General features: G+C 41.1%; 1 protein-coding gene across 1 annotated transcript in view; it reads left to right on the top strand.

Moving 5' to 3' along the window:
- ALDH2 (aldehyde dehydrogenase 2 family member) overlaps nucleotides 1–18,347 on the top strand; it is a 246,488-nt gene that overhangs the window by 184,811 nt on the left and 43,330 nt on the right. Inside the window, exons 9-10 of the mRNA XM_078667437.1 lie at nucleotides 2,410–2,594; nucleotides 3,434–3,598. Coding sequence (XP_078523563.1) covers nucleotides 2,410–2,594; nucleotides 3,434–3,598 — 350 coding nt within the window. The remainder of the gene's footprint in view (nucleotides 1–2,409; nucleotides 2,595–3,433; nucleotides 3,599–18,347) is intronic.

Raw genomic sequence — 18,347 nt, 5'->3', positions numbered from 1 at the left:
ATCAGACAATAAAAGATACATATTTACTCTGTTTTTCACCTAAATCGGTCTTTAACTTAACTTATCTTTTTCACTCTCTTCCTTTTAAGAGCACAGTATCCCAACCCTACAGTTTCTCTCTGCCATTTCTATAGTATGACAATCATGAAACTCAATGGTCATGGTTTTGCAATAGAATCTTATTATTATGAAATTTGAATGTCTATGTTTAGTGTTGTCCTTTATATCAATATCACTTGCATTGGGTTATACATTTTATTGTGGCATGTAAATAGCTGAACTGGGCCATTGCTAAGTGAAATCAAAGTACTGTGAAGCCAAAACTGAACTTTGAGGGTACAGCACAGAACTTGGTGACCGGAGCTTGTGAAGTAGTTAGCATCTCGTCTGAGACTGACCCAGACTTCTTGCTCCTATGAGTCTGTCTTGGGTCTGTTCATCATGTGCTGCTGTCATTGAGGGAGGCACTGTGTAGTAGGTGCAGTTTAACAATTCATCTTTTTGGAAGATCCAAGTAGATTGTATTACTGTCATCTAGCCACAATGAAATGAAAACCTCATCTTAGTAACTTGTTGAGGTAACGAAAAACAAGTGACTGACTGTTTCAGCAGGCAGAGTTAGAAGTATGCCCCGAAACATGTTTTGTTGTGCAGTTAGGTGTATAGCATACAGCACAGGGGGAAATGTGTTGTGAAATTATCAGCATTGCTGGCATTGGTTGGGGCTAGCAAGTGATGAGTTGTGCTGCTGCTTACTGGACCTCTTGATTGAAGATTTGGGAGTTGTTGGTACACTGAGGCATTGTCGTAGATGAGATAGAGAGGGAGGCCTTTTTGTAAAGATGCATTGGTGAAATGACAGTGGTCTGTCTAGTAAAAGACAAGTGAAGCCAAAGTGTCCTGCTTTTGTCCACTTAGCATAGCTGGGACACCAAAAAGATTTGGTCTCATTTGGAAAAGAACTCCATGCAAAATTTCGATTGACCAGATAGTCTACTTTGTTGAGATTCTGTGTCCGTTATCCTTCTGCTACTGGTTTTCGTCCTGAGGTGCAAAGACCTTTAGAAGAGTGTGATGATATTGCTTAAATAGAGGGCGAAAATTGTGTCATTCCTCTTATTACAATTGACTGATCCTCCTCCATGACAACCCACAAAGGTTTCTGACACAACCATTGTATTTAGTGTTTATTTGTGGGCCTCTCATTAAAACAATAACAAGGTGAATGCTTGTTGGAGGTCTCGAGCACTGTCAGTCGCTAGGGAACAAGTTAAAGTCCATTATATTTGTTACCCCTGTGCCTCCTCAGAACGGAAGCAACCATATGCATGTCAGCCTTGGGGGCTGATTTACAGTTTGGCATAGAGGCTACTCCATTGCAAAGGCCATATTTAAGGCCTCCCTGATTTCCAGTTGGCCAAACTCCAACTGTAGTCATGACATGCCTCTGAATACAGCTATGCAAATCATGCCAACTTGAATGTTCCGCTTACTACTTGTAAACATGCATGCTGTGCAGCCATAGCCCCACTCTTGCAGCACGTGTACATCCCATGTCTTGCCAAAATATTTTTGATATTCTCCAATGCAAACCTGTACACTGCACTCTCTCACTTGTGGAAACCATGTACACCTTGAACCCCTTCTCCCCCCTTGATTCTCCTATTTAGAACTAACTGTAGATAAACACTCCATAAACCCGCTAGTGAATCCACTCTAGCATCTCACCTGGAGAGACACACACACACACACACACACACACACACACACACACACACACACTCACTCACTCTCTCTCCCCTCCCTGGTGCACTGGGTCTCTATTCTTGCATTCCTCCCTCGGCTGTCTCTCTGCTCTCTCCTCTTACCTTCCTCTCCCGGCTTTCTCCCTCTCCTCTTACCTTCCTCTCTCGGCTCTCTCGCTCGGCTCTCTCGCCTTCCTCTCTCTGCTCGCCTTCCTCTCTCTGCTCACCTTCCTCTTATCTCTCGCTCTCTCTCTCCGCTCACTCTCTGCTCTCACTCTCTCTGATCTCTTTCTTTATCCCGGTTTGCTTAACTGGAGGTTGAAGGGTTGTTGCACATACCGATACCTATTGTGCCAATTCTCAGCAAAGCAATCAGAATTGATAGTCTGGCGTGGATTTGTGGTATCCTCATCGTATCTCGTATGTGCAATAGGTTTCTTGTTAAAACTATTTTTGAGTGGTTCATGCTAATGAGGGTTAAGAAGTGAGTCTCCCAACATTAAATCACGATTTCAGTTGAAAAGATGTCTCGTTTGGTAGTATTTAACTTTCTAGCACTAAGAATGGAGACATTTAGAGGAGCACACATTAATTGTTTCAAAAGTGTTTGCTTTTAAAACTGCTGCAATGGAAACTAAATGGTTTTTTTTCTGATCCTTTCCAGTGGAGTTGGCAGTTGAGCAATCCCATTTTGCCTTGTTTTTCAACCAAGGGCAGTGTTGCTGCGCTGGATCCAGAACCTTCGTTCAGGAAGACATCTATCAGGAATTTGTGGAGAGAAGCATTGAAAGAGCAAAACAAAGAGTGGTTGGGAATCCATTTGACTTCAAAACTGAGCAAGGACCTCAGGTTTGCCTCAAGTGGAACCTCTATGTTCTCACAAAGCTTTTAGTCCTTTGATTTGTATTTCAAGACAAGGTCTTTGGCTGTCCAGCTGGGGCGCTTCATTTATAGTTTATGAATCATGTTGCCTGTAGTGCCATAAATTAAGTGGCAATTGAGGCTTTCTTTATTAGTAGTGATTAGCCTTGATTTTTATGATGCTGTAGTTAAGTGCTCTGGAACAGCTGAAGCCTAAGCACACAGCTTAATACTTTTACGTATAAAATCCTTACATGGGATTCTCTGTCCGAATTGACCTCCCTTTTTGTTATAACATTTTCCTCCTCCTGCTTAATCTGATTTTTCACGACTAGAAAAGATATTTGTAAATTTGTAGAGGACTCCTACATTTCTATTTTCAGATTAGTCTTATTACACTGAAGTGTATTAATGAATGATTGAACTAGATTTCAACCCATTACTTTATTCCCGATTCCCACTATATCAAGAAAATAATGGAAATTCAATCTACAGAGTTAAATGACAACTCTGAGTCGGTAAATTATCAAAAGATAAACTGCTGGTCATAGCAGCAACTACAGACACTAATTAATAATATGAATGCCATGTCCATCTGTTTTTCCTATTGAGAAATAATCTACCTTGCAAGAACAGGCTGTTGACTGCTTTTTATGATGCATGTATAAATCTAATACCAAGCAAGGAGATGAAACTGTTCTGTTAATTTTTTTCTCGAAGAAGAATCTTCTCTTTGCCCAGCCGTACAGTAAAGCTTTGACCAATGTTTTGCATGAGTGTAAACCATCCCACTACTCTACATCATTGCAGCTGTGTTTTCTGTGCAGGTGGATGAGGAACAGTTTAAAAAGATCTTAGGTTACATCAACATTGGGAAAAAAGAAGGCGCTCAGTTGCTTCATGGTGGAGGGGTGGCGGCAGACAGAGGATACTTCATCCAGCCCACGGTGTTTGGAAATGTGAAAGATGACATGACCATTGCTTCGGAAGAGGTATGTGACCCCTCGCGGACCTTCAGTATGGTATTGTCTGATATGGGGTTAATTTAAAGCATCCAATTTACAAATTGCTAGAAGACATTATTATATACTAAGTTTTTTATGGGTGTTGGGACCATGTTGTTAACCTTGTAGTATTTTTGCAATTCGATAATTGAAAGATGCTGGATGACAACACTTTTTCTTCAACTTTGACAACTTTTGAGTAGTCTAGCACTGGAATGCTGTCATGAGTCTGGTTCGAGTTTTTTAATGGTTCTCTTAATCCTGCACACAAGTATTGAGAGAGTCGTGTCCCCACCAAGTCAATTGCTAAAACGTCTCCCTTGGGTAATGTATCTGTGAAGGCTGATGGACATTCTGGTGCTGGACCGGTCTTTCTACTTATCTGTTAATGAGCTCAAAGCTTTATGGGTTCGCTTTTCCAAGGAGTGAGAGAAGACTGGTGTGTGGTTATAGGTACAAAAGTGTACATTGTTGGTATGTTCTCTATCTCTTGCGCCATACATAGTGAAATGATCAACAAGAAGTGAGCAACCCAAAATACCCTTGAGGGCTTGGGTGATTAGATAGAGAGGTATAAATGCCTTCAAGGGAATTTATTTAGATACCGATTGTTAATTTAGGCTGATTCAAAAAAGGATAAATTAATAATCCTCACATGTAATCAATACATCAAAAGAACTATATTAACTTGTTTAAATAGCCTCTATAGGGTCTTAACACATAGACAACATATAAACAACAAACACAAAGGTGTATTAAAAAAATAAATTTTATCAAAAAGTCAAAAGGTAAATACTTTCATATACAGACGAAGGTAATTCAGAGAGCAATTAGGGCTGCAGGTACATAAAAAAATGAATTGAAAAGTAACACAGCAGAGCCTAAAACCACCTATCCCAAGTCAAAATAAATCGGACAATATGGGGATAAGATGAAAAGTCGACGTTTCGGTCTCCTAAAGGACAATTATCGAGACCATCCTCAGGACTGATGTCACTTATGTGCTGTATAGGACCAAAATGTAATCTCAATTATAATGCTGCACATTTAAATCACTTTTGCTCCAGCCTTGCTGCCCGTCATATTCACCTCGACCCACGCTGTGACACTAGAGAATTTATTCCAACTGCCTGAAGATACAAGTGTTCTCAACTTGACTTGTGTGGCCTCTTTAGATCGAGTCTCCTATCAAAATAATTCTTATGACGCATGAAGATTGTCCCATTTATTTCCGCTTGGTACCTATAAAATCCTGAATTAGAGTTTAGTCGGATTTTGATATCGGCATTGACGTCTTCAGTCGCCTCATTTCAACATATTGAGGTGTCGGTTCTACAAATAACTAGGAGCAGTCCCATAACAACTGATAAATTGTGGTCGAGCCTTTTTCACCTTTAAATGGGCAGCATTATAATTGAGATTACATTTTGGTCCTATACAGCACATAAGTGACATCAGTCCTGAGGATGGTCTCGATAATTATCCTTTAGGAGACCGAAACGTCGACTTTTCATCTTATCCCCATATTGTCTGATTTATTTTGACTTGGGATAGGTGGTTTTAGGCTCTGCTGTGTTACTTTTCAATTCATTTTTTTATGTACCTGCAGCCCTAATTGCTCTCTGAATTACCTTCGTCTGTATATGAAAGTATTTACTTTTTGACTTTTTGATAAAATTTATTTTTTTAATACACCTTTGTGTTTGTTGTTTATATGTTGTCTATGTGTTAAGACCCTATAGAGGCTATTTAAACAAGTTAATATAGTTCTTTTGATGTATTGATTACATGTGAGGATTATTAATTTATCCTTTTTTGAATCAGCCTAAATTAACAATCGGTATCTAAATAAATTCCCTTGAAGGCATTTATACCTCTCTATACATAGTGAAAAACACATTACATTTTTCAAATCCCAGAGCTCCCAGTACTACCACAGAAGCGGAGTCGATGATTCATGCCCGGTGATGTACTGTTCTGTTATACAGCTCTAACATATAACCTAGATATCTGTTCCATTGTATAGGACACTGTTCCGAAGACTCTTGAGGAGTTTGGTGTTGTGAGAATTAATAACCCCTGTGTTTATTATACTTTTTTTCATGCACTTCCCCACCACCGTCCTTAAAGAAATAAACCTAAAGAAGAGGGTGCCCAAAATTGGCACAAAAAAACGGTTATGTGGTTATGCCTTCAACTCATTTTTCTGTGCAGTGACGTTCAGAGTGCCCGTTGTACTTCTGAAAGAACTGTGCAATAAATTAATACAAGAAAGAAAACCACCAGGATAGAACAGCACTGATCTAGATGCAATAAATAACCAATGCATGAGAAAAGAATTCAGAGTTTGTGTTTCAAAGATGTTGACATTTCTCTTGCCATAAATTGTTTAGTGGACGCTATTTTCATGTGGAAGAAGAAGAACCGTGCTTCAAATACTGCTGGTAGAATCCCTCACGCAGCTATCGATCGCTGCTATCGATAAAGCCTGTTGTCTATTTTCAAATTCAGTAATGTGTATCTGAAAATCTGTTCATTGATCATAGCAGGGATTCCACTAAACGCCTGTCGCAAAAGACTACGTTAGACTTAGATCAATGGAGGTTGCTGCATTATACAATTATGTGGAAAAGTGATTTTCATAAGAACAAATGTCATTCCAAAAATTTGCTACATACGAAGAGCTTACCAATTTAATTTTCAGAGTCGTAGATACAATGTACATAGGACAGGTCACAAACCACTTTGTCGTTTGGGACATCAGCTGGTTTGTGACCTGCTCTTCTTTTTGTGATGGGACTGGTGTACTGATCTTTCGCATCGCGAAACACATTTGCCAGACATCGCAAAACCTGATGCTTCATTAATATGAGGCAATATGCACTTCTGGGGAATGCAAGGATGGAGACTTGTGAGATACAGCACACCTCATTCTCGCCATTCTCTGTATGCTGCATTTTTTTGTGTTTTTTAATGTTGGCAGTCCGGAAATAACATTAAGGGGCTAATGAGTTTGTCTGCTGGCCCACTGTCTGTTCCCCTGAAACTGCTCACCACTATTCACAAAGTGGAATTTTCACTTTGCAGATCAGTTACTAGAAAATCTGGTATATTTGTAAGTGATCAGTGATTTACAACAGCAGTTGTGGTTTCAAATGTGTTCAAAATTGCAAATGCTTTCTACTTTTTTTAATTTAGATTCAGTCGCAAAAGGCATTTTGTGAGTTGACTTGCAAAATGCATTGAGATGTCTGCTTTTACAGTCACTGTGTATTAGAGTTTCAACAAGCAGATTTCATTACAACAAATGCACTTTGCTTCGGGCCTGAGATTCTCGGGCTTACAGGGAAATGCTTTGGCATTTTGAAAATGTTAAGAAAATTCCTCCCGATCTTGTCTCTGGAGCATAGAAAGACCACTGTGCAGTCCTGGATTATGCGAACGTGCTCTATCTGGGACTGCCAAAATTTCTTCTTGTGCGCCTTCAGATGGTGCAGAACTCCGCCGCAAGGGCCATCTACGGCCTCCAGCGGAGAGTGAGTGCATCGGAGTTGCTTAAAAAGCTCCACTGGCTTCCTGTCTCAAGACTGATTACTTTCAAGGCACTGACACTTGCCTTTAAGGCGCTCCACCATGTAGGGGCCAGATATATTAGGAAGCGCCTGGCCTTCTATGTGCCTTCTAGAACTCTGAGATCGGCTTCTTTGGTTATGGCTTCTGTTCCTTCCATCAGGCGGGCTAGAATTGGAGGTCGCTCTTTTCGCCACTTGGCACCTCAATGCTGGAACTCCCTGCCTGTCTCTCTAAGGAAAATCAGCAACCTACTGGCTTTTAGGAAGGAGCTGAAGACATGGCTTTTCACCCAGTAATTTTCCTGCTCGCCCTTGCATCTGCCCTGGATTTTCTTTCTCGGGTTTTTGTCAAAGCGCCGGGACACTCCTTGGAGTAGCCATACGCTATAAGAGATCCGTTTTAACATAACATAACTTGTTAACTGGAGTCTAAGTTCTGTAGAATTAATGAGCAACTGTCTCAAATGCACATGTGCAGGATCAATGCTACACACTAAAGCAGTGTCCAAGTACAAAACACTCCCAACTGCTGAGCAAAATAGAAAGACTGCTTAATCATCGTCAAATATTAAAAATACATCTATCTCTTTATGGAGAAACTGCTCTCTTGTGTAATTGTAACATTAGATTATCTAGAAATATTAACCCCTGACTTCAACGTAAGAACGTGTATGCTCTAAATGTATGCCATTTTTTATAGTTCGTGATTAGAAAGTTTGAAGAAGTGGTTTGGTTTAAAGAAGCACACATTATCAGAACTTTATGAAAATAGTAGCCCGATTGTGCAATAAGAAAAACACAAGAACCATATTTAGCTATTCAAGCAGGTTACAGATAAATATGAACTAACATTGCTTATGGAAAAATCAGTAGCTTGACCACTGCCTGAGATTCATGTGGCTAACCGAAGAAGGTTATAACATTAGCTTGATTTACTGGTTTAATATTGCTAGAAATATTGATAAGTGTTCGGGATCTCAAGGCCTATTGGAATCAACAGAAAAACCATTGGAACAAGAAAAAAAGAAAAGGAACAATTGCTAGACTCTTGTTTTCTGGATTTGCAAGCAAGAGGAAGGTACTTAAAATATATTTTAGTTCTGTTTTAAAGTCTGTGGCGTGAGTGCACCAAATGGAAATATTTGGCTTAATGGCGTGTTTGGATTAGTGAAACAAAAGGGGATGATGGACGGAGCGTTTGAGCAAATCAAACACTCACCCCCCCAGTCAACTGATCTGGGTTTAATCCATCACCATTCTTTAGCTCACTCAGCCACCCCAATTCAGACATGGCCATATGCAAATCAGTCTGACCCTGTGCCTCATGGGAACAGTCCAGCGCGAACTGCCAAGCCATATCTTCCTTGTACCGGAAACAAAAATCCTGGGACCGGTTTCGAATTCATAATCCTCATCAGCCAGGCTATCTTGAATCCAGTGGCCAAGTGAGCAAGTGACTCACGTCTGAGCATACCCTGCCAACTTAGGACGAATAAAGCGAAACAAAAGGATGATGGACGGAGCGTTTGAGCAAATCAAACACTCACCCCCAGTCAACTGATCTGGGTTTAATCTGGTTTTTCGGTGTTTGGATTAGTTACTTACCTGTAATCCTAGTTCTCTTCCAGGGGTATACTCATTAAAGTCATAAGCACTGAATAATCTCCGCCCATGAGCGGGAACCCGGAACATATAATAAGATATATATATATATATATATATATATATATATATATCTCAATAGTACATGGTACTAAACACATATATATGTATAAACCAATAAAATGCAGCCTAACATAACCCATAGGCTAATAAAGCCATAATTACATATTTTCTGCAGTATGGAAATAAACTATATAAACAATGCAATAAAAAGGCATGAGCCTCAAAAGCATTCCATAATCAGCAAAAAACCTTTTATTTTCATCAAAGAATTTGTAATAAAAGGCAATTAGCTTAAGAAGGCTGCATACAGAAAAACTATCTGTGTACAGAAAATCAGACTGGCACCTCGCCTTTAAGGCCTCAGAGAATCTGAACACTTTGCCTTTAAGGCCTCCAGGGGAACTCTGTTCCCATCATGCACCACAGGTGACAGGTCAGTTCTTTTGTACGGTACAGTAAACTTAGCAGGAATCTGCATCTAGAAACACAATATTACTATATTCAAAAAACCATAAAGCCCGGGGAGGCGGGAGGGTGCTTATGACTTTAATGAGTATACCCCTGGAAGAGAACTAGGATTACAGGTAAGTAACTAATCCTTCTCTTCCAGGGGATACTCATTAATAGTCATAAGCACTGAATAGAGTAGCAAGCTCATACCCACAAAACGCGGGCGAACAGTGAAATTAATTACAGCTGTAACACACAGATCTCAGCTAGAATTAGCAAATACATTTCTAAGAGATGCTTGCCCAACTTGTGCATCTGCCTGTGTGTCTGAATCAAGGCAATAATGGCGAGTAAAAGTATGCACTGAACGCCAAGTAGCTGCCTTACAAATTTCTGCCATAGAAACATTTCTAAGGAGAGCTATGGTAGAAGCTTTCCCTCTTGTAGAATGTGCCTTTGGTCTTCCTGACAAAGACCTATTTGACAACTGATAAGTTAGAAGGATACAATAAGCAATCCATCTAGCAAAGGACCTCCTAGATGCTGCAGAGCCTGTATTAATAGGACCATAGTTAATGAACAAACTATCTGATTGTCTCAAAGTCTTTGTTCTATTAAATAAAACTTAAGGACTCTCTTCAGATCTAAGGAGTGAAGAGCCCTTTCAGCAAGACCAGTAGGATTTGGAAAAAGGTAGGCAAGGTTATAGCTTGATTAATATGAAAATCTGACACTACCTTGGGCAGAAAAGCAGGATGCGTCCTGAGTACCACTCTATTAGAATGAAACGCAGTAAACGGTTCTTTGCAACACAGAGCCTGAATCTCGCTCACTCTACTAGCAGAAGTAATAGCCACCAGGAACGCTACTTTCCAAGTTAAGTGTTGCAAGGAAGACTTATGTATAGGTTCAAAAGGAGCACCCATTAACTTAGTTAACACCGCATTAAGCTCCCACGGTGGAGAAGGAGACCTGACTGGCGGATACACCTTTCTCAAACCTTCCAGAAAATCCTTTACTACAGGCATCCTAAAAAAAGGAGGCCTGAGTAGGTGATTTTCTGTAGGCTGTGATCGCAGCAAGATGGACTTTAATAGAATTAAATTGAAGACCAGATCTTGCTAAATGTAAGAGGTAGGGCAAAATCACCTGTTCCTGACCATGGATAGGATCAAACCCATTACTCTCACACCACAGGTAAAATCGTTCCCACTTAAATCCATAGGATTTCCTTGTAGAAGGCTGTTTCGCCTCCTTAAGGATGTGCAAGCAGTCAGGATTCCACTGCAAGTGCCCATACTGTATGACTTCAGGAGCCATGCTGCCAGGTGCAGGGAGGACAGATTGGGGTGGAACGCTCTCCCCTTCTGCTTGGACAGAAGATCCGGGCGACATGGCAATCTCCTGTGTGGTACTTCCGACAACTGAAGGAGATCTGGAAACCACCATTGGCGTGGCCACTCTGGGGCAATCAGAATCATCCTGGAGTCTGTTCTGTACATCCTGTTGATTTCTGTTGGTATCAACGGGGTCGGTGGTAAAGCGTACAGTAAGTTCTGACACCAGTCTATCAAAAGGGCATTCCCTTGAGACCCGTGCTGAGGAAACCTGGACGCGAAGACGGGGCATTTTGCGTTTTCCGCGTCTGCGAACAGATCGATATCTGGTGTTCCCCATGCCTGAAAAATACTGTTTGTGACTTCCTCGTTGAGAACCCAATCGTGAGCCTCGACTAAGTCTTTGCTTAGGAAATCCGCCTGCGAGTTTAGAGCTCCCGGCAGATGTACAGCTGTTATCGACCAGTCTCTCGCCAGTAACCAATTCCAGATGGTCTGGGCTTTTATGGACAGAGTCCTGGACCGGGTACCCCCCTGCTTGTTTAAATAATACATTGTCGTTGTATTGTCTGTTTGCACCAGGAGGGACCAAGACTGGAATGATGGAAACAGGGACTTGAGGGCTAGATGAACCGCCCGAAGCTCCAGCAGGTTGATGTGATAGCCCTACTCTGAGTCGGACCATAGCCCTTGTACTTGCAGAGGGCCCATATGAGCACCCCAACCCTGGAGTGAAGCGTCCGTGATCAGAGTCTGCACAGGAGGGTCTTGATGAAACGCAACACCTCATCAAGTGTGATCTCTTCATCCACCACCTGATGGAATCCTTGGCGGACTGATGAAGAAGAACTCTGTCCTCCCAACATCCCGTCCTCTGACTCCACTGATCCTCTAGACACTGTTGTAGAGGACGCATGTGCAACCTTGCGTTTGGAACTATGAAGATGCACGATGCCATGGATCCCAGAAGAGAAGACACTTGACGAACTGTCGTGGATAAGTGGATTGACGAAGCAGTTGACACTTTGACCTGATTGATAACCACCTCTCCTCCCAAGGACACACGTTTTCTCTTGCTGTGTCCAGAAGAGCTCCCAGGTAGTGGATCCGCTGAGTAGGGTTCATAATTGATTTCTTGAAATTGACCTGGAGACCCAACTTGTGCATGAGATGAAGACATATGGACAGATGATCTTCCAACAGAGATGGGGACAAACTCTTTAGGAGCCAGTCGTCCAAGAACGTTATATGAAAATTCTCTGCTTCCGAAGGAAGGCAGCAACCACCGCCATACACTTGGAAAATGTTCGGGGAGCTGAATTTAGCCCGAATGGAAGTACTGCATACTAGTAGTGATGAACAGACACTTGAAAACTGAGACATCTGCGATGCCTTTTGGAGATTGGAACATGAAAATATGCATCCTTCAGGTCGATGGAACACATCCAGTCCCCATGATGTAACTGAGGGAATATTTGATGGAGCGCTAACATTCGAAACCTTTCCTTTCAAATGAACCTGTTCAACAGTCTCAGATCCAGTATGGGCCTGAATTCTGCTTTGGGACCTCTCTTTTTCACCAGGAAAAAAAACGGGAGTACAGACCTTGGTTTCGCTGTGGACGAGGGACTTTCTCTATTGCTTTCTTGCACAGAAGGATGTTTGCTTCTTTTTGCTAAAGCTTTAGATTGTGATGAAGTTACCTTCGGACTGACAATGGGAGGAGGTTTCTTGAATTTTAGGAGGTAGCCATTTTGGATAATGCCAATGACCCACCTGTCCTTTGTTAATCTTCTCCACTCGTCCAAGTATGACGCAATGCTTCCTCCTACCGGAGTGGACAACTGCTGCGGAGGGTGTCTCTTCTCATTGCTTCTTAGGCTGTCTTGCAGCAGAGGACTGTTGTCTGTTTCCTCCCCTACCTCGCCCAGGTCTGCGCTGTTGAAATTGAGACCTCTGTTGGTTCTGGCCTTGATTTTGCAAAGACCAGTTCGACGATTGCCCACGTTGCTGGAACGACCTCTTGTCGTAAGGACGTAAATTACGCCGGCGGAATTCTTTCTTCTTCTCCAGGCCCACTGCCTTCAGAGTGTCCAGCTCCGACTTCATCTTGGTCATCTCATCATCCGCATGAGGTCCAAATAATGTCGACCCGTTGAAGGGTAGATTAACTATCTTTCTTTGGGCATCCGGCTTAAGACCCGTGAGACGCAGCCAAGCCGATCTTCTGGAGCGTACGCCGTGGGCATAACCGTGCGCTGCCAGATCAGCCGAATCCGCAGCCGCACTTATACTTTGGTTTGCCACCAAACCACCTTCTTCAACAATCTCCAGGAAATCTTTCTGATCTTCCTTTGGAAATGTTCTAAAGATTTAGTCAGAAAAGGTAGAAACACACCACCACCAAACACACCGCCAATACTGTAAAAAAAGACAGGAAAAAACCAAATTCTGACTGAAAAACAGTCAAATTCAACCGAGCTCAAGTTCCAGGTTCCTCACAGAACAAGCCGGAAAAAAGAACTGACCTAACTGTCACCTGTGGTGCATGATGGGAACAGAGTTCCCCTGGAGGCCTTAAAGGCAAAGTGTTCAGATTCTCTGAGGCCTTAAAGGCGAGGTGTCAGTCTGATTTTCTGTACACAGATAGTTTTTCTGTATGCAGCCTTCTTAGGCTAATTGCCTTTTATTACAAATTCTTTGATGAAAATAAAAGGTTTTTTGCTGATTATGGAATGCTTTTGAGGCTCATGCCTTTTTATTGCATTGTTTATATAGTTTATTTCCATACTGCAGACCATATGTAATTATGGCTTTATTAGCCTATGGGTTATGTTAGGCTGCATTTTATTGGTTTATACATATATGTGTATAATTTGTTTAGTACTATTGTTATATATATTTATTGGTTGCAAGATGCATTTTTGCTTGCAACTATTTTATCTATGCACGAAACAATACACCTTTGTGCACATGGTACATTGTGCATTTGCTAGGAAAAATTATAAAATTATAGATATTGCTGCTATGCTCTGCAATTGTTTTGCACATTCTTTTTAATCAGAGTCACGAATCAGCGAGTAACTATATGCATTCATGCAGTTATGTTAAATTATATCATTGTACTTTACATGTATATATGGATTTATCCAGGGATTCTAATGTGCCAATTGGACTCTTTTTTTAAAAATTAGATTGTGGTTTCAATCAAATGTTTTCATGACGCTAGTTTTATAACTAATTAAGTTTCCGTTTTATCTAATAATATAGTCGGAAATGTTATCGTAGGTCATGATAATTTGTCTAGATGGCTTAATTAATGAAATACATGAGCAATATTCTATCGACTGTTTTTAAATCATGCAGTCTGTTTGCTATGTTTATCATTAACTTGCTGAACATGTGACCTGAGTGGGAAGGGCATATTACTTAAAATGGCTTCAATCGTTTACAGCCTTTATGTGATCAAGGGCGTCTGAGCCCGAAACGCGTCATCTGTTGACTGCTGCTGAAGGTTGAAATAAAACATCTTGCCTGACAAAGAAGTGGTTCGCTTCTCCTTCTTCGCCGCCGAGGTTTTGGTGGAAGTGGATGGGGTTATACGCTTGATATTTTTATATATATATATATATATATATATATATATATATATATATATATATATATATATATATATATATATATATATATATATATGTATATGTGTGTATGTATATATGTGTGTATATATATATGTGTGTGTATGTATATATGTGTGTATATATATATATGTATGTGTGTGTATGTATATATGTATGTATATATATATATGTATGTGTGTGTATGTATATATGTGTGTATATATATATGTATGTGTGTGTATGTGTATATGTGTGTGTATATATATATGTATGTGTGTGTATGTGTATATGTGTGTATATATATATATATATATATATGTATGTATGTGTTCCGGGTTCCCGCTCATGGGCGGAGATTATTCAGTGCTTATGACTATTAATGAGTATCCCCTGGAAGAGAACTGGCTAAAATGTTTAGCTTTATTAGGGTGTACAAGTTTGCTTGAGTCAGATAGAAGTCAGGGGAAGCGTGGCTCAGTGGTTAGAGGCGGCAGACCCGGAAGCGGAGATCAGACGTGGACCAGGGTTCGATTCCCCGCCTCAGCGGGTCTCGGGCTCAAAAATTCCACGGACTCGACAATTCTCGCTCCGGTGCCTACTCGACTCACGGGGTCACACTCTGCGACTCTGGGCAATAGCTTGCTTAATCTCCACTACGGCCCCTCGTGGCGGGATGCCTGGCTTTCACCTTGTGAATACCCTGCCGGGGTATCTCACAGGGGAATACCAGGACGGGTTCCCTAAGCAAGCGCCTTGAGACCCCTGGGTGATTCGTGCGCTATATAAATCAAAATACATTTACATTTACATAGAAAACGTGGTTCATGAGAGCAGTGACCTGCAATAGAGGGGATCTTTTAGACACTGGAAGTCAAAAGTTGGGTGATATTGTACTTTTGGTAATTTCAGGCACGTTATCCTAAAGAGTTGAAATATTAGAGAACTATGAAGATATTTTGTTAAACTTTCTGGAATTCTAAGTTTTATACTAAAATATTGGGAATTGAGCGATTCAATTGCATGATCAGTTCCCCTACTATTTACTTTTTGTTATCTGCTTTACTCTGCTTTGATATATATATATATAGTGCTACATCTGCCCTTTTCCACATAGAGTTGTCTTGGATCAACTTAGGTGCAATGGAAAGGGTTCTGCTGGTCTCTACAGTGGCATTTATGTTCATATTGGTGTGTAAAAGTAAAAACATCTAATAATCCTAACACTGAAAATAATCCTAGCTGGGATATAAACAGCAACGTGTGGCAAACAGTAAGTACTGATCTCAAGCTACCATAGCTGCTAAGGTGTCAGATTGTTTATGTGACACTTTCATAATTTCAGTGTAATTATGAGTGACATTCAACTACGTCGAGTTTCTCGCTATCAAAAATCAAGCAATGAAGACAAGGGACACACAAATATAAGAAATCAAACCCATTTGAGCAATGAGAAACTCCGAAGATCTTAAAACTGCTACAAAGCACCAGTAATGGAAGGGCATTAACTGGCGCCTGTTCATGTTCTCCTCATGGAACCAAACTGTAACCAAACTGAAACAGGGTGTGAGAGAGGATTCAACAGTAAAAACAGTCCTAGCAGACCATAAAACACGTCCACAAAAAGCCCGAAAAAATCAGCCCACATACTGACTTGTCAGACCAGCCCATCAGGAGCTGCCTGATTGCCCTATTGGCCAGTCCACCCCTGCACAGACTGGTCCAATACCCAGTAAGAGAAAATATTGTGCCTATTAGAGGAGAACACAAAAGAGTAGACTTGATCGAATGAGCCACGAATCCTGCCATATTAAAGTTATTTTTTTCTTCTTTTTTACCTTTCACTATGCAAGTATCACGCTATTCAACTTGCTGAAAAATATAATTTAAATCTTTACACATTTATTTTTCAGCAGTTTAAATAGTGCAAACCTTGTCTAGTTACAAAAAGTTCTTCACAACTAATACAGATTGCATAAACCGCTTTATTTTATAGCGTCTCGCCCACCTGTAAAGTGCATGTTTAACTAGGCAGAGGACTGGTCCGTGAGCCTTGGGGAATCTCAGGACCGGTCCATTTTGTGTGGCACTAATGGTTGGGTCATTCAGCAGGTCAGGTGCCAGTATTGAAACCGATTAAAATGCCTTAGCCTCACCCGCGATGCATGGCACTTGGCAGGGCTGAGTTACGCCAACGCAGGAAAAGGATAGCAACTCAATAGCAAGTGTTTTAAAGGCCCACAGATTTCAAACTTGGTGGCAGCGTAAAGTAACACTTAAAATGTCCAAGTACAGCATATAACGGAAAAACTAAAAACGGCAATCTTGCGTTTTATAAGTCATAAATAAACCAACAACAAATTCAGTTTTAAAACCTCAATATGTCTTTGTATTGTATGACAATCCTTCACTTTCAACTCTACAGAGTATTCATACACTTTCAAAGGAGATTAGCATGGCCAGAAACTTCCAGGCCCCCTTGATATGACCCAAGAGCGATGTTCAACACTGCCGATCATTACCACACTACTTTCTCTGGAGAGCAACATTGTTCAAAATTATGTCTTTGCCCCGTTTCCTATACGTGTTGCAGAATACGCTGTTCCTAATCCCTACATCTTACTTTAAGGCTATAGCGGTGGAAGTCAGAGTACTGCTTTGTGACAGAGGGCCTGCACAGATAGCTTTCACCAAATTAACACTGGGTTTGTACGATATTGGGAGGGGGAGGAGGGATTTCCCTTCCAGGCATTCAGAAATACCACTGGGCGGCACAACTGGCAGTCATTAACCAATGGGTACATCACCCCGAAGATGAGCCCGCATTCCACATGGACCGCCTTGTTTTACCCCCGGAGGATATCTAGGAGCCCTCTGCCCTAACCCGAGACACATGCCCCTCCAAGGGCCCAGAGCCCTCATGGTCCAGATCTTATAGGTCACTCTAAAGTGGGGTAGGGTGACCAACTGGCATGGGTGTAAATTCAGGACAGGGAGTGTAAAAATTCAGGACAAAGGGTCAAAATTCAGGACAAAATTCAGGACGGAGGGTCAAAATTCAGGACAAAAATTTGGGACAAAATTTCGGGACAAAGGGCACGTTTTACTGACACTACAAATTAGGTTGTGCAATAGTATGTAAGTAAATAGACAACAAAAGTAAATACAAGTCAAAATAAGTTTATATTAGGTTAAAAAAGTAGTACAGAACACGGAGCAAAATTTGACCACGGAAATAACAGATTTTTGACACCGGTAATATTAGTTTTGGTGCTAGTGTTTGAAATTATATTTTTTCTCTGAACTAGCACACCTCAGAAGTTCTTTGTTCTTAAGAGCCATTTGATAAGTCAGCACACGAATGCTTCATGTTTGCCTGGATCTGCAATTCTGCCTTAACGAGATCCACATCACACCTATTTCGTGTGTCAATCCAGGTGAACTTCAACTGAGAAAAAATTATTTCAGTGGGTGCATTACTGCCTGGCAAGCTAAGTATAAATGACATTATTTTTTTTACGTTAGGGACATCACAAGGCAACTTTGATAAAGCATTCAGCCATTTCTGTGCACATGGCAAGTCTGTGCCTACCACAGCACGCATAGCGGGAACAATAACACTGTACTCATTAAATAAATGTTGCAGTTCCAAATGCTGGGTCAAGTGAACTGCATCGGCAGCTTTGCAGAGCTGCTGGAAAGTGAGAGGCCTGTACTTCACAAAGCGCTTTTTTGCTCGTTTCTTGGGTGGCTCTTGCATGGAGTTTGCCTGCGATGTAGATGTTGCATCCGAATATTGCTCGCTATCCGATGTGAAGAATTCCTCTGCAGCACCTTCGACTGACTCATAATCAGACATTGCGTTGTTCCCTTAAAGTACTCTGTAAAATACCTCACACAGTGTTAAGTTGAAAGCTCAAGTGAAAACACACATGCATTAGTATATGATAGGGCCTGCATTAGGTAAACTATATAAAAGGGTGCACTTACAATGGGCATGACCTACACTATAAATCCCTAGTAGATTATAGGGTAGGGGTATTAAACCTACCTATAAGTCCCTAGTGTATAATAGGGCCTGCATTAGGGTAAACTA

Source organism: Lissotriton helveticus, chromosome 11 (assembly GCF_964261635.1).
Source record: "Lissotriton helveticus chromosome 11, aLisHel1.1, whole genome shotgun sequence".
NCBI lineage: Eukaryota > Metazoa > Chordata > Amphibia > Caudata > Salamandridae > Lissotriton > Lissotriton helveticus.
The sequence above is the reverse complement of the archived record's forward strand: the minus strand, read 5'-3'. Positions and strand labels throughout refer to the sequence as shown.